Source organism: Fukomys damarensis, unplaced genomic scaffold (assembly GCF_012274545.1).
Source record: "Fukomys damarensis isolate Sample0158 unplaced genomic scaffold, DMR_v1.0_HiC HiC_scaffold_19, whole genome shotgun sequence".
NCBI classification, from domain to species: Eukaryota; Metazoa; Chordata; class Mammalia; order Rodentia; family Bathyergidae; genus Fukomys; species Fukomys damarensis.
The window spans coordinates 63,171,623-63,191,186 of record NW_022900931.1 but is presented as its reverse complement, the minus strand read 5'-3'; the positions used below and the strand labels follow the sequence as shown (position 1 = coordinate 63,191,186).

General features: G+C 55.5%; 1 protein-coding gene across 6 annotated transcripts in view; it reads left to right on the top strand.

The window, feature by feature from the left end:
- The window catches only part of Strn4 (striatin 4), a 26,831-nt gene extending 7,267 nt beyond the window's left edge, over nt 1-19,564 (top strand). For 2 of the 6 annotated variants that reach the window (XM_010640843.2, XM_010640842.2), the window contains exons 2-18: nt 2,254-2,357; nt 2,777-2,850; nt 4,165-4,243; nt 6,379-6,576; nt 9,201-9,342; nt 11,855-12,014; nt 12,556-12,669; nt 12,991-13,106; nt 14,685-14,860; nt 14,947-14,994; nt 15,241-15,362; nt 16,104-16,271; nt 16,376-16,516; nt 16,868-16,966; nt 17,104-17,190; nt 18,466-18,701; nt 18,839-19,564. In XM_010640843.2, the coding sequence (XP_010639145.1) occupies nt 2,329-2,357; nt 2,777-2,850; nt 4,165-4,243; nt 6,379-6,576; nt 9,201-9,342; nt 11,855-12,014; nt 12,556-12,669; nt 12,991-13,106; nt 14,685-14,860; nt 14,947-14,994; nt 15,241-15,362; nt 16,104-16,271; nt 16,376-16,516; nt 16,868-16,966; nt 17,104-17,190; nt 18,466-18,635 (1,923 nt within the window). In that variant the 5' untranslated portion in view covers nt 2,254-2,328 and the 3' untranslated portion in view covers nt 18,636-18,701; nt 18,839-19,564. Of the gene's footprint in view, nt 1-32; nt 650-2,253; nt 2,358-2,776; nt 2,851-4,164; nt 4,244-6,378; nt 6,577-9,200; nt 9,343-11,854; nt 12,015-12,555; nt 12,670-12,990; nt 13,107-14,684; nt 14,861-14,946; nt 14,995-15,240; nt 15,363-16,103; nt 16,272-16,375; nt 16,517-16,867; nt 16,967-17,103; nt 17,191-18,465; nt 18,702-18,838 lie in introns of those variants that run through there. The other 4 variants (XM_033765869.1, XM_033765868.1, XM_033765867.1 and 1 more) reach the window with 4 other exon arrangements.

Below are 19,564 nucleotides of genomic sequence, written 5' to 3'. Positions count from 1 at the left end.
GGTACCAGGGATAGAACTCGGGACTGTGCGCTTGCGAGGCAGGTGGCAGAACCACTGAGCTAAATCCCTGGCCTTCCTCTCTACCTTCTGAAAAAATGTCTGTAGTAGACTTGGGGACTGAGAAGATACGCAGAGGGCAGATGTGGGTCACATGTGAGGGATCTGTGTGACTGCTGAGGATATTTGGTTGTGGAGTGTTGCTGAAAGACATTAAGAGGAATGAAGGTTCCATCCCTTCAGTGCACAGAACAGGTGTCTTTTGCATGTGTATGGTGACATTTATTTGTTGCTTATTTGTTCTGCATCCCCATCCCAACCCCTTAGAATACAAATCCCATTTTAGTGCTATATCCTGACTTATATTTGGGGTTAATAAGTATTTGTGGTGTAGATGAATGATCTTTTGTCAAAAGTACATTAGAGTGTGTGTGTGTGTGTCCCTTTTTATATCTTCATAAGGAGGCATGCCATTGCAAAGGTGCCCATAGGACATTTCTAGTGGTGGGACTGATGGAACAGAGAAAGTGTGCATGGATTGTGCTTCCTGATATTGCTGGCTTCTCATCCAGGAAGGCTGCAGCTGTACCTGACCCAGAGGTGTGCGTGGGTGCCATGTCCCTGGCCCTGCTGGTGCTGGATATCACTTACCGTAAGCTCAGTTCTCTGCTAACCCGAGGGCCACTCTTGGCTCTGGAGTAGGACAGAGGTGATAGCTGCTTTAGCTATACACAGCAGGTAGGCCTGGGTCTTGCAAGCCCCAAGGAATGAGAGCGGCCTAGGTGTGCATCTGAGAGGCAGCCTGGAAGAGGTGTCTTGAGTCAGCCTGGGAGCTTCTGGTGGAGCCCTCAAAGCTCATGATGCCCGGGCAGTTTGGTGGCAGGAAGATTGAGCTGTCCACAAGAGCAGGGGGCCACAATCCACAACATTCCTACCCAGTGGGTCTTGTATCTCAGAGAGCTGTGCTCATTTTGAAGTTGTGAAAGAGTAGAAAATAAAATAGAAATAAAAATTACAAGAGGTAGAGGTAGGAGCTATCAGCCTTCATTGTGAGCTAGGCTTCCATGGAGAACTGAAGGGCTCCTATACACCCCATTTTCTTGAGGGATGGGTGGAGGCTCAATGACCTGCTCAAGCTTATGCAGCAAGTAAGTGGCTTAGCCAGGTCCCATGCTCATACTGTCCCTGCTGGACTAGTGGAGCCTTCAGGGAGAAACCAGAAATGAGCCCTATGCCAGGGCTTTGGCTAAAGGGCTTCAAGAACGTGGTCAGGGGCCAGGATCCTGCCTTGAAGGCTGTTGGTGCAGTATCTCCAAATGGCCTGTTGACAGACGAACAGACTGGGTCAGCCTGAGCCAGCAGACGGTGTGAAATGCTTGGCAGGAGCCTGGGCCATCCTCATGTCCAGCGCAGACGTTGGGATGATTGGTCCCTGCAGTGGGGCTGGTGGGGGTCGGGTGGTAAAGCTCCTGCACTGCAGCAGGAGCTGAGCCGAGCCACCCACTCTTGTCCCTGAGCTCCAGAAGTAGCTTCCTACGCCTCTGGGAAACAGATGCTCTGGAAGGAATAGTGGGCTGCCACCTCCACCAGCAACCTGAGGGATAGCAGCTGATGGGGTATGTGAGGGGGAAGTTGGACTGTTAACATCCACCTCCACATCCACAGTCTCAGACCTGACTTCCCCCACAGCAGCAGCTAAGTTAGGCCTATGCTGGCCCAGTTTTGTTTTTGTTTTTTGAGATAGGGTCTTACAGTGTAGCTCAGCATGGACGTGAACTCACTATGTAGCCTAGGCTGGCTTGCCTCAGCCCTCCAAGAGCTGGAATTACAGGCATATGCCATCATGCCCAGCTGGCTCAGTTTTAATTTCATGAGTTAAGAGGTCCCAGGCCGGGGATTTAGTTCATTGGCACTGTGCTTGCCTGGCAAGCATAAGGTCCCAAGTTTGATTCCTGGTACCAAAAAAAAAAAAGTCTCCAGCTCTTTCATTGTGGGTGACGTGGCTGGGGACACTGGAGACAGAGCTAGCCTGCTTTGTGGTTTTTTTTGGTACTGGGGATCAAACTCGGGTCCTTGTACTTACGAGGCAGGCAGCAGAACCACTGAGCTAAATCCCCAGCCCCTGCTTTGCTTTTTAAGTGCTCCACTGAACCCTGGCATCACTGTGGGGTCAGAGCCAGAGCTGTGCTGAGTGAGTAAAGGGGCTCGCCATCACCCAGCCTGAGCTGCCCTGCTCCTCTCCCTTCTGTTCCCCAGGCTCAGGTGGCCTTTCTCCAGGGAGAGCGGAAAGGGCAGGAGAATCTAAAGACAGACCTGGTGCGGCGGATCAAGATGTTAGAGTATGCCCTGAAGCAGGAAAGGTGAGCCCTGTGCTGTGCCAGCCAGCCTGCCTTTCAAGGGCGGCTGCCTGCTAGGGGTCCTGTCTTCTAGGGGAGGGCATGAAGTGAGGCATAGTAGAGGATTCGGAGCTGGCATGAGAGTGATATTCATGATGATGGCGGCCCCTGTGTGCTACATCCTGGGCATTCACCTTCTCCCCCATCGCTGCAATTGCCTGCTGGGTCTTGTTGGCTCTGTTTCCATAAGGAACAGAGACCTCAGGACCGGCATGGCAGCTGGCCTGACTTTAAGGAGCTGGCTGCACCACTGTCTCCATGCCGCCTTCTGCGGGCAGCTGGGTGTGTGTGTGGGAGACACGAGTGGATGTGGGAAGCTCTGGGACTGGGGTTCCCTAAGGTGGCTCTGGTCAGTTTTTTACTCAGTAATCTTTCTTGTTTAGGGCCAAATATCATAAACTAAAGTTCGGGACAGACCTGAACCAGGGGGAGAAGAAACCAGATCTTCCAGAACAAGGTACTCAAGCCCCTGCCTGCTCAAGCTTCCCAGGCTGGGTGAAGAGGGTGCTCTTTCTTACTCTGCTCCCTGGCTTGTACTGTGGTGGTTCTCTGTAGGGGAGAGGTCCCTCTGCGGGTGCGGTCCATCCCTCTCCTCATGAGCCGGATGACACATTGCCTCCCCCTGTGGGGAGAGGGAGCCGGCTATTTATAGGGTTCTGTGAAAAGCTCGGAAAGACTTCATTGAAGAGGCAGTGTCTGCACTGGGTTGTTATTAAGTTACTCTTCCAAGAAAAGTTTCTGAGGTGCTGGCTTTGTGTCACAAAACAAGGACACAGTGGAGAGGAGATAGACATGGTCTCTGCCCTATGGGTCCTTGTAGTCTAAGCCCTTAGAAAGAAGAGTCAGTTGCCCAGGCAGGGAGTGAGGGTGGTGTCCCAGGTGAGGGAGGGTGGAGTGTTGGGACAGGGACTCAGTTGTGTACCTGGAGTGATGGTCACTGTGGCAGGCACTGTGGGCTGGCCTTGGTAACACTGGAGTTTGGCTGAGCAGAGCTGCAGAGGTCTTGGCTGCCAAGCTGAGAGTGTTTATCACCTCAGGTCAGATTCCTCCAGCTACAGTGGAAGTTCCACAAGCAGGGCGGTGTAGCCTCAGCCTCTAGTCAGGCACAGCTCAGATGCCAGTGAATGCTTGAGGAGAAAAACTACTAAACAGATTATTCAAGTCGGTCTTCAGCACAGTCCCAAGAGATCGATGCTGTTATTCCCCTCATTTCCAGTAGAGGAAGCCAAGGCTTAGGTGGATGAGCTAACCTGCTCTTCGGGACCTGTAGGTGTGGAAAGTGGCAGAGCTGCCCCATTCTCTTAGAACCAGGGTGGCTTCTGGCTAGGAAGATAACAGCCAGAACAGCCATTGAAGGTACATCTCTGCGCTTATCTGAGGTGGTTTGGGGAGTGACCGTCAGGAGACCAGAGATGAGGAGAGCTTGCAGGAGTAAGAATTAGTGAGAATAGCTGGGCATGGTGGCGCAAGCCTATAATCCCAGCACTCAGAAGGCTGAGGCAGGAGGATCGCTAGGAAGGAGTTCAAGGTGAGCCTGGACTACATAGTGAGTTCAAAGCCATCCTGAACTACATATGAGACTCTGCCTTAAAACACACACACATACACACATGCACACAATTACTGAAAACAGAGTGGGTTTAGTACACTCAAGAAATGACACCGAGCCCTGGTGTCAGGTATGGTTTTGGGCCAGGGGTGAGGAAGGTGGGCGAGGTGATAGGTGAGTGGCAGTGCTCTGAGGCAGCCTCTTCCTTTCTCCCTGTGCCAGTTCCCAATGGCCCTGTTGAGTCGGTCACCCTGGAGAACAGCCCACTGGTGTGGAAGGAGGGACGGCAGCTTCTCCGACAGTGAGTGTGGGGCTGGGATGGGATGGGGTACGCCCTGGGCACATTTGGCTCGGGAGATAACCCTGAAGACTCCACAGTCCTTCCTGCCTCGCTGGGGACACTGATCTGTCAGGATCCCAGCTGGCCACAGCTGCAAGGGCTTGTCACCCTGGGGTGGAGCCCTGGCTGGGGAGGGGGAGGGAAGACTCACTGCAGGCACCAGATATGGGGACACTCACTCTTGGAACATGACCCCTAATGCCTCTGTGGCATCTCTTAGAAGGGTAATGTTAAAACGTGTGTGTGGGGGGGGTAAACATAGAACCCAGGGCCTCAAGCATGCTAACCATGCACTCTTAGCACTGAGCCAAATGATTATTATATTTTTTTAAATGATTATTTTTTATTACTGAAGAGACATTTAAATTTTGGAAAACAGCTCGATCCCTGGTACCAAAAGAACAAAAACAAAATAAATTTTGGAAAACAAGAACAAAAAGTAAAAGCACCCATAAAACTACCGCCTGAGGAATTTTATAGCCCCATAAATGTTTTGATATGTGTACTGTTGATCTCTTAACAAGTTCCTGCTGGCTTGAACCACCAGTGATATGTGCCTGACTGTCCCATTGGCAGCTTGTACCACCAGTGGCACCATCCCATGTCAATAGATGGGACGGAAATGCACATACCTCCTGTAGTTCATGGCTGCCTGGCACAGCAAAACATACGAAGTATAGCCCCATCGTGAATGAGTTAAACATTTGGGCAGATAGACTGCCTGTCCCTTCCATGGCTGTGTGCGTGCATGCGTGCGTGCGTGCGTGTGTGTGTGTGTGAAAGCTGGGAATCCCCCCTTACTGTTTTGTAATGATTTTGCTAAGTGTTAGGGACACCTTCCATATAAATCACTTACGTTGTATTTTGTCGAGGTTGTTTCTCATCTTTCAGCATTGTAGTCAGTGTAATGAACATCAGGCTGCTGTCCTTGACTTTTTCTTTTTTGGTACTGGGGATCGAACTCAGGTCATTGCACTTGCAAGGCAGGCGGCTGAACCGCTGAGCTAAATCCCCAGCCCCTGTCCTTGACTTTCTAAAGCTCCATAGCTGCAAGTACAACTGCCAGCGTCAAGTGTGTGCTAACAATAACCCCAAGTGATTATGAAAATAATGATGATCGTAATGGGCCACACTCATCAAGTACCTCTTATGTGCCAGATCCTTCCAATACATTGATTGACCTTCTAGTAGTCCCTGTACCCTTGCATTACAACACTCAGTCCTCTCAGTCTCATAGGGAGAAAGTCAGAGGAGGGATTTGGTTGCTGAAGGGCACCCAGTTAATATGTCCAGGGCTGGGGTGGGGCCTGGGCAGTCCACCCTGCAGCCCACTTTTTTTTTTTCCCCCAGTACTGGGGATCGAACTCAGGACCTTGTGCTTGCAGTGCAGGAGTTGTACTGCTGAGCTAAATCCCTAGCCACTACCCTCTTATTTTTTGAAGACACAGATACCCACAATTAACTTTTTGTTCTTTTTTTTCTTTTTCCTTTAGGCTAATCTCAGCTGGGGCATTTTTGTTTTTAATTGTAGAAGCAATGTGTGCTCAGTCATAGAAGTAAAAAAGATGCAGAAGGGCCTCTTGTGTCCCTTAGGCCACTTGACAGAGGTCAATGCTACTTAGTCTGTGTCTGTCTAGGCCTCTTGGGGGCATAACCCAAGTGTATATCTGTGTGTGGTGTAAACCTATAGGCACACTCATGCTTTTTTTGGTTTTTCTTTTCTCTTTTTATGAAAACTGGAATCCCATGGAACTTAGCATTTTCATTGTGCTGTCTCATGGCCCTCTGCAGTGGTTACGTTTGGGTGGTGTCCTATCAGAAATTTGCTGTCACAGCCCTGTCCTTGGATCTTGAGCCCAGCCCCTGTGCTTGGCTCTCCCCTCCAGTGTGTGGGGACACCTTGAGTAGCAGTGATTTGTGAACCAGGGCTTCTGTTGGCAACAGGCTTGAAAGTGGCCCTGCTGTGTCACAGGGTGTACTTATAGAAGACTGGTGTTTACTTTTGTGCTGTCCCTTGGAAGGCGATTGCAGTCTGTGCCTTGTGGTCTGTGAAGAGGTTCAGGGGCATCCGACCCACCTGGCCCTTCCCTTTATAGGTACCTGGAAGAGGTGGGCTACACAGACACCATCCTCGACATGCGGTCCAAGCGCGTACGCTCCCTGCTTGGACGCTCCCTAGAACTCAACGGGGCTGCCGAGTCCAGCGAGGGGGCCCCCAGGGTGGCACTTAGTCCTGGGGGCCTCAGTGGCGGCGAGTCCCTGCTGGTGAAGCAGATTGAGGAGCAGATCAAGAGGTGAGCCCTGGGCTGGTGGGTGCTTCTCTCCCCCAGTTTTATCTCCAGGCCACACACCCCTGGCTCAGCCTTGTGCACCCCTCAGCAGCATGAGTATTTACTGAAAGCAAACTCTGGGTGACTTCCCAGGACATGAAAGGGAGCAGGACACATGTCCCCGCCCTTGGAAGTTCTCCTTATTCTTTCTCTCATAACTAATTGGTGTTCAGCAAGATAATGTCATTATTAGGTGACGCTAGTGTTGGAAAGAACATCAAACATAAGAATGACAAGAGCCGGGCGTGGTGGTGTACGCCTGTAATCCCAGCATTCGGGAGGCTGAGGCAGGAGGATTGCCATGAGTCTGCGGCCAGCCTGGGCTACACAGTAAGTTCAAGGCTAGCCTGGGCTACATAGCAAGACCCTGTTTCAAACAAAACAACCAACCCGCCAAAATTGGCAAGAGATGGCTTTACGTGATGGCCTGCAACTGTAATCCCAAAGTCTTAGGAGGCTGACAAAGGAGAATCACTTGAGCCCAGGAATCCAGGCCCAGCAGGGCAACCTAGCAAGACCCTATCTTCAAAAAAGACAGGAGAAATAGTGCCACATTGGGCGGGGTAGGCAGGGAGCCCTTCTTTGTGGAGTTGACATTTGGACAGAGGGTAGCTGGATGGAAAATGTTTCTGGCAGAGGTGACAGTGAGTGCCTGGGTTCTGAGGCAGGAAAGGCTTGGTTTGTACAGGAAGCAGAGGGGATCGTGGCTGCAGGGGGACCCTGTGGCCTGTGGTCTGTGGTGAGACCGGCTGTGAGGAGGCAGATCAAGGAGGGCCACCCTGGAAATGATAAAGGGTTTGGATTCTAGCGACATGCTATGACACATAGTTGTAATCCCAGCACTGTAGGAGACTGAGGCAGGAGGATTGTAGATTTCAGCCAGTCTGAACAATTTAGGAGACTTAGACTTTTCCTCAGAGTAAAAAAATCAAAATAGACTGGGGATGTAGCTCCATGTAGAGGCCCTGCATTCGCCAAAAAACAAAACAAAACAAAACAAAACAACAAAAAACCCCAAAAAAGCCTGCCTTTGGGGTTGTGGGAAGCCAGCGGTTTCTGGTAGAGGTGTAATGTGATCTGCCTATTGGTCTGCTTTGTGGAGAGGATGGAGGCAGGGAGGCTGGGCAGATTACTGCCAAGTCATGCAGGGCTGGTGAAGTGTGAGAGAGACTCTTGCTGAGTGGTCCATCCTGGCCTCAAACTTGAGATCGTCCTGCTTCAGCCTTCCTAAGAGCTAAGATTATAGACTTGTGCTACCATACCTGGTAAGTAGATGCTTTGTGATGGTCAGCACTCTGAAATATTTAGGTGAAGAAATAGGGTGACTCTGGGGCTTAGTCTGAGTGACTGAGCCACATCTGAGGTGGGGATCACAGGGACTGAGATTGAGCATGGCCAGTATCCCACATGGACAAGTTGTATAGCCTGGCAGGAGCTTTGGGGCTTGTGGCACCTGAACCTAGCTCTGGTTCATCAGCACACAGGTGTTAGTGGAAAGCCACAGGACCATGTACGGTCACTGAGGGCTCGAGTGTGGACGGTCGGGGAAGACATCTGAGTGTGGAACCTGAAGACTGACAAAGGGAGGGAGCAGAGGATGGGGGGAGCTGGCTTGAGGTGGGGGTCAGGGGAGGAAGCCCAGGGTGGTGTCTCCACCTGCCTGGCCAGGAGTGGGGCTGTTCTGCACCAGTGTTAGGAGGCCCAGCAGGCAGGTGAGGTGAGTGCAGTGGTCCCTCCGAGGCTTCCTTGGGGCAGCTGGCAAGACGCCGGGCCGGCGGGTAGCAGGAAGGAGGTGCCCAAGTCTACCTGCGCTTGGGTCCCACCCCACCTTCTGCTGTGGAGTTGGGTTTGGCAGACACCCCTGAGAGCACTTGTCAAGTTGGAGGCCGGGAGGTAGGCGTAGGAGCACCATCTGGCTCCATGGAGTGGCCCCACTGGCCTGTAACTGAGCCTTTGCGGGTGGCAGTTCCTCCCTGCTGCTGGCAATTCTGCCTCTGGCTCACCTGCAGCTAAGCCAGCTAGTGGCCTGGTCTGTCCGCATTGCTTTTTTTTTGGGTGGCACTAAGGGTTGAATTCAGGAGTTCTCTGCCACTGAACTACATCCCTAGTCCTTTACTTTTTTATTTTTGGACAGTCTCGATATGTAGTTTAGCTACACTCAATGTGTAGCCTGGGCTGGCCTCGGACTTGCTGTGATCTCCTGGCTTACCTTCCCAAGTGCTGGGATCATAGGCATGTGTCACTATGTCCAGTCATTTTTTACTTTTTATTTTGAGATAGGGCCTTTCTAAACTGCCTAGGTTGGGCTAGAACCTGTGATCCTCCTTCTTCAGCCTCCCTAAGTTTTGGGGCTACAGGTGTGCTTTCCTTCTGATTTGATCCCTCAGGTGTGCTCAGGCCAGGCTGGGACTTGGTCTGGATGAGGCTCCCGATGGGGTGAGGCTGGCTTGAGCCATGCAGTCAGGATCAAGGCTGCTTGGGACTCAGGCTTAGCTGAGTCCAGGCTCTGCCACGAAGCCAGGGTGCCCTCCCACCTGGGCTTCGTTGCCTGGTGGGACTTATGTCCCATCTGCTCCCCTGTTGGGCAGGAACGCAGCAGGAAAAGATGGCAAAGAGCGCCTGGGTAGCTCGGTGCTGGAGCAGATCCCCTTCCTGCAGAACTGTGAGGATGAGGACAGTGATGAGGACGACGAGCTGGACAGTGTGCAGCACAAGAAGCAGCGCGTGAAGGTGAAGCCTCCCCTCACCGCACCCTGCCCCAGACCCAGGTGCAGCCACTTCAGGGTCCCTTCGTGCAGCCAGGCCCTCACCTCTGAAGGCTGATGTGCCGGTCTCCACTGTTGGCTTTCGGCCTTCGCCTGTGCCTCCCTCTTGCCCTGGCACCCAGCACTCCACAACCTTCCCATCCTCAGCTCACGGTGTCCTAAGGGCTGTTTCTTGGCCCCACCCCATGCTCACTGCCCTAACCCTTGGCTGGCTTCTCGGCCCAGGTGGAGTGGAGGGTTTCACCGTGACTCTTAGTGTCTGCTGTCCCTCCACCAGGCAGGGGCTTGGCTGCTTTGTGTGCCTTGAAAAGAGTGTGCTACAAAGTAAGGTATTGTTTTGTTTTGTTTGTGGTCCTGGAGATAAAACTCAGTGCCTTTGTTCTTATTTTGAGACAGGGTCTTGCTCCATTGCCCAAGCTGGGCTCCAGCTTGTAATTCTCCCGCCTCAGAGTGCTGAGATTTCAGGCTTGGCCACTATGCCTAGCTTCTCATTAAATATTTATAAATGGAATGATTGTGGCTGGTCCCAGTGTACAGCCTGGGCAGGACTAGGCGTTCTGTAGGATAAGGGTGTTCAATCTGCTGTTGGTGTCAGGATCCAGGCCTAGGGACCCTGCCCTTGGAGTAGGTCCGGGTGACCTCTGTGTGGCCTCAGTGTGGCTTCAGTGCAGCATTTCCCACTGCACCTTCCCTGCCAGGGACCCATGCCTCTGCCATCATGAGGATGCTGTCCTTGGACACAGCAGGTTGCCATCTGGTGAGCGATAGTTAAGGTCTTCCCAGGCAAACTCTGTGGGCAGCCCACAGTGGCCCTTGTAAACTCTCCCATGCATGAGGATGGTGTGGTGGCGGTGGGGAATGAGCCCAGGAAGTGGCCATGGAGGGAACCCTTGGGGCTTTCCCCAGCTTGGCCTTCTAGCGGTAGCCTCTGCTGGGACCCTTGTGTCCCTGTCTCCTACTCAGCTCAAACACTCCTTCCTCCAGGGAGCCTTCCCTGACTTACCCTGTGCCCCTCCTTTCCCAGTCCTGACTGCTCTGATGTTGGCTTTGTACCCCTCCTCTCCGGTGTCTGCAGTGTCCTCTGCATGGCTCAGCTCAGGGTCCTGCCCCACAAGGCCTTTGCATCATGCCTCAGCCCTCGAAGAGGATTAGTGGAAATACAGTGTTTGAGTTGAGCCATTTACCTTGCTTGCTTTCTGAATCCTGATCCCTCCTGCCCCCTTCGGACTTTTTTTTTTTCATGTCCTCTGTGTTTGTTCCACTTAGAATCTGTCCTTGTTTTGTTTTGTTTTAAACAGGGACTAACTATATAGTTCAGGCTGGCCTTGAACTCACTGTGTAGCACAGGCTGACCTTGAACTCACAGTGATACTCCTGCCTCAGCCTCCTGAGTGCTGGGATTACAGGGATGTGCCACCATTCCCAGTGGCCACTGGCTTTTTGGTACTCCCTTAGGCTTTTGCAGCTGTCACTGCACTTGTCCCTCGTGCCCCATGGACTGGCTCTTCTGCACACATCAGACTTGTCATGGCTTAGATGGCTTCGCCATGAACCCAGACTGTGACCTAGGAGACCTGCTGTGACTAGATGAGCCTCTGGCCTGGCAGTGTGACTTCGGGCACAGGTCTGCTCCGGACAAGGCCCCCTGCTTCTGGCTTGAGGACTTTATGAGAATGAGCAAATGTGTACCAAGTCCTTTGCTATGCAATGGCTGCCCTTCCGCAGCCCACGAGGTGACCTGTGTCAGCCAGCATTAGGATCACATCTGGACCTCTCATGCACTCTTCAGCTGTGTGACCATTGCCCTCTCAGCGCTCCGACCCCAGCCAGGCCCTTGCCAGGTGTCTGTGATCTAAACCTTGACCAGGGTCTCTGCCCCACTCCTCAGGTCCCCTCTTCAGACCCATTGCTGGCCCTTCAAGACCCAGAAAGTTGGGTGCTGCCTACAGACCTGGCTTGGGGCCTGCCCTGCCGAGGGGTCAGTCTCGGCTAGGAGGACTCTGCTGGCTGCTGAGGCTGCCCTGGGCGAAGGCCTGGCTGGGACTTGGTGACTTGCGGTGAGGGGGTCTTTGCTCTGCTCTGCCTCCTCACCACCTGTAAGACACCAGTCATTGCAGGAATCTCAGTAGCTGTTCTTGTCACTGCAGCTCTGGTGGCTCAGATGCTGGCTCTGCCCTTTTGCCCTTTAACTGTGCATCTCTGCATGTCCCCTCCTATGGGAGGACACAGTCTCCTCCCCCAGGCGGTTGTAGTACCGGATTTACCTGAGTAGCATGTGCAGGAGGGAACAGTGGTGTCAGCAGAGGCCCCTTAAGGAGACTCCCAGTAGGGGGCGCACCACATTCTCGGCTCAGACTCCAGCTGAGGCAGAAAGGGTCTGAGAGGGGTGAAAGAGGGCAGGAACCCTGACTTTTCTGTTCCTGGGGCTGATGTCTGGACACAAGCCCCTGACTTGTCTGGTCTGGTCCATATCCCAGCTCCCTTCCAAGGCTCTGGTGCCTGAGATGGAGGATGAGGATGAGGAGGATGACTCAGAGGATGCCATCAACGAGTTTGATTTCCTGGGCTCAGGAGAGGATGGGGAGGGGTCTCCTGGCCCTCGGCGCTGTACCAGTGAGGGGACCCCGCATGAGCTTGGTGAGTTGGCTGTCTGGCCTTCCTCCCCGAGGATAGGGTGGGCCCAAGTCCTGGCCCTTGCACATGTAGCCGCTGCAGCTGCTTCCTGTCCAGGTCTCCTCACCGGACGGATATGCTTCCCGAGAGGAGAGGCCCAAGGAGCTGGGATCTGGAAAGTCCCCCGGCCACAGGCAGGGCGGCTCTTCCTGAAGCCAAGCCCCCAGTCAAGTCAGTTTTAGTCAAGTTCAAGGAGGGAACAGGATGAGGGCCTGGTGGGGAGAAGCAGGTGGGGCAGGCTGCGTCTTCCTCCCTGTCCTGTGGCCCCTGCCTGGAGGGCCATTGGGGTCATGTGAGTGGATGGCTGGGGACTGCGGCCAGGGCAGGGACATGTCTACCGCCTCACAGAGAGTCCCTGCCCACCTCAGTTTCCTCTGTCTCCTACCTAGGAAGAGCTTCTTAGCCCTTCAGTTGCAGCCAGGCCTGCTGCAGTCGGGGAGGTGGGAGCCCCACAAGGCTGGGCTGGAACTGGGGGGTAACTCCTCCTCTGTGTCTTATATTGCAGAGAGCCGTCGGGTCAAACTCCAGGGAATTCTGGCCGACCTTCGGGATGTAGATGGGCTGCCCCCCAAAGTGACGGGCCCACCTCCTGGCACACCCCAGCCCCGGCCCCACGAAGGTAACCTCCACACCCTAGTCCCTCGGGTCCATGGCAGAGGAGGCTGCAGAGCTAAGCCCAGGGCTTCTGTGTCCTTGGAGGCGAGGCCCAGCCTCCAGTCTGCAGCCTCCCTGTCCCAAAAGTTCGTCTGTCTGTCTCTGTCTCCCTTTTTTCGTCTGTCCTGTCCTGTCCTGCCCTGTCTCTGTCTCTTCCTTTCCAGCTGTGATTCTCGGTCTTGTCCTCCCCACACTCTTTCTCGCTCCTTATCTCCCTCTCTGCCTCTCTCTGCTTCTCTCTCTCTCCCTGGCCCTCTCTGCCCCTCCCACCCCTCCCCCCTACCAGGTTCCTTTGGCTTCTCCTCAGACGTTTTCATCATGGACACTATCGGGGGCGGGGAGGTGAGCCTGGGGGACTTGGCAGATCTCACCGTCACCAACGACAACGACCTCAGCTGTGATGTAAGTTCTTGGGGTGACTGACCTCCTTGGGCCTCACACCTTGCTGGCCCTTGGCAGTCTCTGATAATGTTGTGCCAGGCCTGGGCTCAGTCGCTTTCATGTGAGGGCTGTGTGACATCTTTCCACAGCCCTAGGATGTGGCTCCTCCTGCTGAGCCCATCTTACAGAGGGGTGTAAAGCAGACAGCGGAAGGACCTGGCCGTAGACATGGGGGTGCAGGGCCTGCAGGACTCGAGCCTGGGTCTTACAGTGTTGTCCAGCAGCCCTCCCACCCGTGGTGATTTGGGGCCTCAAGCCAGAGCTCCCCAAGGACAGGCCAGTCAGGCGCAAACAGGGCAGGTGGCTGGAGTGAAGGAGCCCAGCGGCCAGGGCTGTGCACCACACAGACAGGCTCTGGCCATGGGCGCCCCAGGAGGCGTGTGCATTCCCTGGGCAGAACAGGATCCAGGTGGTGGTGACTCCTTGAGGTTGGGGACACAGTGAGGCAAGCACAGAGTCTGAGCCTGGAATGCCATAGTGTCCTCCCTGAGCCCCAGAGGTCACTGTCCCAGGGAGCATGGAAGGGGCAGGAGAGCCACCCGGCCATAGATCTCTGGCTCCAGAGTCCTGTGGCCTGAATGGTACCCGAGATGGGGCCTGGGATGCCCTGACCTAGAGAAGGGGATTCATCTGATGTGAACCGCATCTTGGACAGGACAGTGGGCCCTGTCTGACAATCTGCTCCTTGTGTTTCACAAGCCGGTCCTTCCTGGGTCCCCACTCAGCCGCTCAGCTTCATCAGGGCTGTGTAGGATGTTAGGGCCTGTTAGTTTGCTCCCAGGTCTACCCACTCATATCTGTCTCAATCTCCACAGTTGGGTGTCTGATCTCGGCGTCCTCTCTCCCAGGGCTTCGTGACCTCTTGTCCTATCTCTCTACTGCTATTTTCCACCCTCTAATCCAGGCCCCTCGGGTGGCCAGAGCCAGCCCTGTCATTCTCCTGTTCTGAACCCTTTGTGGCTCCCCACGCCCTGAGGATTTCTGTTAGGATGCAGTGCAGATTTCTGAATGTGGCTTTCCTGGTCTCATCTGCTGCCTTCTTGGCTGTGTGCATCCAGCTACATCTGTTTCAGAACCTGACTGCCCTTGCTGCCTCCTACCTCAGGGCCTCTGCACATGCTTCTTCCTTCTCCGGCCCGTGTCCCCTTCTCTGGTCCGGATTAAGTTCTGCTCACTTGTCACTGCCTCAGGAGAGCCTTCGGCCCCTGCAGAGGAGCCAGCCTGCCCGTGTCCCCTCCCCATGCATCCTTGGTCATAACATTTTCACAGCTCATAATCCTGTGCACTTAGGATCTGCCTATCTGCCCTGAATTCCCTAACTGAGAGGCAAGGGTTCAGGCCGCCTTTATCTTCCCACACCGACACCCTGTGGGAATGTGCCAAGTGGGCATAGGGACCCCACCGGCCACATAGGACGGGGAGTATCAGGGCCAGAGCCACAGTCTGGGTAGGGGAGAGAGGGACCATGAGGCCCAGCGTCAGTATCTGCATGACTGCCAGGATGACAAGGGGACACTGAGGCAGTGCCCCTCCCCCTAGCTGTCTGACAGCAAAGATGCCTTCAAGAAGACATGGAACCCCAAGTTCACCCTCCGCTCACACTACGATGGCATCCGCTCCCTGGCTTTCCATCACAGCCAGTCGGCACTGCTCACCGCCTCTGAGGACGGCACACTCAAGCTCTGGAACCTACAGAAGGCAGTCACGGCCAAGAAGTGAGGGAGTGAGGGCGGCAGCCTGGCAGGGCAGGCCCCGGCCCCGGCCACGGGGTCTTGGTGACGCCCTGTCCTGTCTCCCACAGGAATGCTGCGCTGGATGTGGAACCCATCCACGCCTTCCGAGGTCACAGGTAGGTGGCACCTGTGCCTTTCAGGAACTCTGGGAGCCCCCACTCTGTGTCTGCACCCCTCTGCATACCTCCTTGTTTCTGGCCCTTATCGGGTTTGTGTGTAGGGGACAGGTGGCTTGTCCAAGAGGCACAGCCAGACCCCAAGCACTAAATTCCTTCTGGCCGTGCTTGACATATACCAGTAAGGGCTGTGAAGGCGGGTGTGGGCTTGTCGTCTGCCTTCTCTCACCCATCCTTGCATCACAGGGGCCCTGTATTGGCGGTGGCTATGGGCAGCAACAGTGAATACTGCTACAGTGGCGGTGCCGATGCCCAGATCCACAGCTGGAAGATTCCAGACCTCAACATGGACCCGTATGATGGTTATGGTGAGGATGACCCCTCGCGTTCCCTCCCATACCACAGACAATGGAAGCGTGTGCACGGGGGTGGGTGGGCATGGCCTGGTTATCGGAGGGCAGAGGCTGGGCCACTTGAGGCCAGGGAGCAGCACATGCCAAGCTGTGTCTTGTCCCCTACCCCGTGCTTCTGTTTACACACGGCCCTGTGCTATCTACGCCTCATCACGGCAGAGCCCAGAGGTCTGTTTCCCCTTAAGGAGACCATGCAGAAGAGTCACCCTGTGAAAGGTCGAGGGTGAGACCTAGCTGCCCAGCTGCCGTGCCCTGGGTGTCTGAGTTGGTGGTGTGGAGGCAATGGTGCGGCTTTGCAGCAGCTGGCTGTGGAGACAGCAGGCAGGGCCCAGCCCACCCAAGGCTCAAGCAGAGAAGGCTGCACAGCTGAGGGGCCGATGGCATTGAGCAGAGGCTGCATGTATGTGCTCCACACCAGGCCAGCAGGGCCTTGGGGCCACAGAGCCACCACTGAAGAGTTGAATGCTGGTCCCTGCAGAGATAGCAGTGAAAGGGAAGTCCCTGCCTCTTGAGGCTTGAGGTGGCTTCAGAGCCCGACTGCCCAAAAGAACTCGTGGTCAGTGTGAGCAGCGACGGGGTGCAGGGTAGACAACTGGGGGCCAGGCTCAGGAATGAAACCGTGGCCCAGCGACAGCTCTGGGCCGTCGTGCGGCTCACAATTCTAATTTGGCCCATTTCTTCCCTGGGCTGGCCCAGACCCCAGTGTCCTGAGCCACGTCCTGGAGGGCCATGGGGATGCCGTCTGGGACTTGGCCTTCAGCTCCACCTCCCAGCGCCTGGCCTCCTGCTCTGCCGATGGCACCGTGCGCATCTGGGACCCTAGCAGCAGCCCAGCCTGCCTCTGTACCTTCCCTACAGCCAGTGGTGAGCGGGGCGCAGCACCTCACAAGCAAGGGACAGCGGGGGGCTGGGGAGGAGAGGTGGATGCTGAGGAGGCCGTGGGACAAGCTTCTTCCCTCTGCCTTCAGAACACGGAGTCCCCACTTCAGTGGCCTTCACCAGCACCGAGCCTGCCCACATCGTGGCCTCCTTCCGCTCTGGTGACACCATCCTGTATGATCTAGAGGCTGGCAGTGCCCTCCTCACGTTGGAGTCCCGGGGGAGCAGTGGTAAGGGAGGACTGGGCAGGCCAGTGAGCCTGGGGCCTGAATGCCTGTGAGGCTTTCTATTCCTCCCACGGCTTTGGGGACGGACAGGTTAGGATGACCTTCTGGGCCCAAATAGGAAATAAAGTTCAGTAGAGGCTTGAGCTGCCCTGACACACAAGGGACCAAGGGGAGGCTGGGGATCAAGTCACAGACATTTGAGCCAGTGGAGGAGAGGCACATTTTCCCATCCACTGCCCTGCAGAAGCACCCAGGAAGAGGTACAGGGCTGGGGTGTTGGACCCCAATCTTGGCTCTGCTCTGGTCTCCGTGATGCTCCCTAATGACTTTCCCTTTGCCCTCTTTTCCTTCCAGGTCCAAGCCAGATCAACCAGGTGGTGAGTCACCCCAACCAGCCCCTCACCATCACTGCCCATGACGACAGGGGCATCCGCTTCCTGGACAATCGGACAGGTGAGAGCCTGCCCATGGCGGGACTGGGGGGAAGAGGAACTGGTGTCCACAGAGGCTCTCAGAGCCTCTCCTAGCCCCTCACTTCCCAGGCAAGGCCCAGAGTGGGAGGGGATCTGCCACCACCCTCTCTCCTTTAGGTAAATCTGTTCACTCCATGGTTGCCCACCTGGATGCAGTCACCTGCTTAGCCGTGGACCCCAATGGCGTGTTCCTGATGTCAGGAAGTAAGTTGGTCTCTCTTGGCGGTCTCTTCCCCTGCAGGGTGAGAAGAAGGGGACAGGGAAGAGAGCTGGGCCTTGGGCATAAGAATGTGCTCCAGGAGATCCCGTGGCTGGGGCGGGAGCGATGGCAAGTCACAACAGTGCTTATAGCACAGCCCTGTGCTCTGCTCAGAGCCTGCTGCAGGCACGTGCCTCAGGCTCTTTGGTGCCTATCCCCACTGGATAGACCAGATGTGAGTCTCTGAAGTGTCAGGGCTTGGCCACAGTGCCATAGCTTGCAAGACGGGATGCCCAGGGGGACTTGAGCTGGATAAGGGCAGGCGGCCAGGCTGCCAGGCTGTGCTAGAGGGGCGGTTGGACTTGGCTGAAGGGCAAGCCCCGCACCCCTCCTCTCTGCCTCCTGGTGTTAGACCTCTGTGAGGCCTGTGGCAGGGGCGGTGGCATGTGAGTATGTGCCATGTGTGAACAGGGGTGTGAGCATGGTGGCAGAGGCTGTGGGTGGCTTGAACAGTTCGGCCTAGGCCTCGTTTTCTACCTGCTGAGTAAACCCGGCATCTGTCTCTACAGGGGGTATGAGGGGACCGTCAGAAAAACCAAGCCTGGTGCCAGGAAGGCTGTAATGCCTGGAGGTGGGGGTGGAGAGCCCTTATGCCAGGCTCTGCCACAGCCAGCCTGGCCTTGGAACTGTGCTAGACAGTCAAGGCTTCAGGTGCTGGCCAGGCTACCTCATACCTCTGCCCACCCCCATCTACCACTCCCTGCTTCGTTGAGACAGGGTCTCACTGTGAAGTCCAGGCTGGCCTCAAACTTACTATGTAGTCCATCTAGGCTGGCCTCACAACTCACAATGATCCTCCTTCCTCAGCCTCCCAAGTGCTGGGATTACAGGGGTGCACCACTGCCCTCAGCCCCCTCTGTCTTTTATGTGGTGCTGGGTATGGACCCCAGGCCTTGAGCTGCTGAGCAAGGGCTGTGTCCCTGAGCCAAAGCCTGGCCCAGCCTGCTCTTTTCTTGTTTCCTATCCTACGCTGCAGCATCCACAGGGTCAGGAGATTTGCCTGTGTTGTTCAGTGCACCTTCCAGGGCCTCATACACAGCAGGTGCTCAGTAAATACTTGGCAAATAGATGGATGGTTGACAGGGTAGGGACAGAAGGGCTGTCCTTTGGGCAGAGTGAAGGAAGGAAGGAAGCCAAGTCCTCACTATCCCCAGGGCCTCTCGGTGAGGCCAAGTGAGGGGTTCATGAGCAGCTCAGCAACAGATTTCCCCCACCCCCAGGCCACGACTGCTCCCTGCGCCTGTGGAGCCTGGACAACAAGACATGCGTGCAGGAGATCACAGCCCACCGCAAGAAGCACGAGGAGGCCATCCATGCTGTTGCCTGCCACCCGAGCAAGGCCCTCATCGCCAGTGCTGGCGCTGATGCCCTGGCCAAGGTCTTCGTATGATGCCCACCTGGCCCCGCCCTGGCCAACACACTGGCTGAGGAGCAGGGCCGGGCAGGTGGGGCTGAGGTGAGGGCCTGCACTACCCCTTTGCACTCAGGCACTCGGGCGAGCCAAGTCAGTCCTGTGAGAATGGCCAGGATTGCCCTGGGCCCAAAGCAGGGCTGAACCTGAGTGGTGGTCCATTCTCTCCTCTGTCTCCACAGGTGACTGCATCCTCACTCAGGGGCTCGGGGTGGCCTCTCCCCATCTGCTGTGGAGCCTGGTGGTGCTAACTAAGGGTCTTGTCCCAGGAATGCTCTCCCTTGGCTCTTGTCCCCACGCACTGGCCTGGGACAGGCCCTGCAGGAATCGCTGCCCGGGCCCTCAGACACCCATTCCTGCACCAGCTGGCCTCTCACGTGCAGCTCAGCCAGGGCCGGGTCGTTGGGGATCAGTTTTTCCAAGATGCCAGAAGGTGCCAGGTTTTCCCCTTGACCCCCACCCCCACCTGTGGGAGCTGTGCTGGGAGGAGTCTCCTGATGCCCTTCCTCTGTGGGGACCCCTATGGCAGTGGGAGCCCACCTGGCCCACCCCCCAGCTCTCCCACTGCTTTCCAGACACTAACCTCCAGGGCCAGGACTGTGCCCCCAGACTCCCAGGGTGCCCCCTCTGAGGCGTGAGGGTGAGGTGGGGACCCCGTGTAGCTCCCTGTATATCTGTATAAATGGACAGGATTTTAATGGCACCCCTCCCCCAAGTTATCACTGTGTGATAGTCTTTGTCAGTCCCCTCCTGGCTCCACATTTTGCCTCTATTTATTTCACTCTGTTTGGGTTCCACCCCGCACCCAAGCCCTTGATCCCCCTTCAGGTTCCTGTTTATAAGCCACCCTTTGCCCCTGAATTGTACGTGAAAACTTGTCTCAATAAACCCTTTGGAGTAAGATGGTG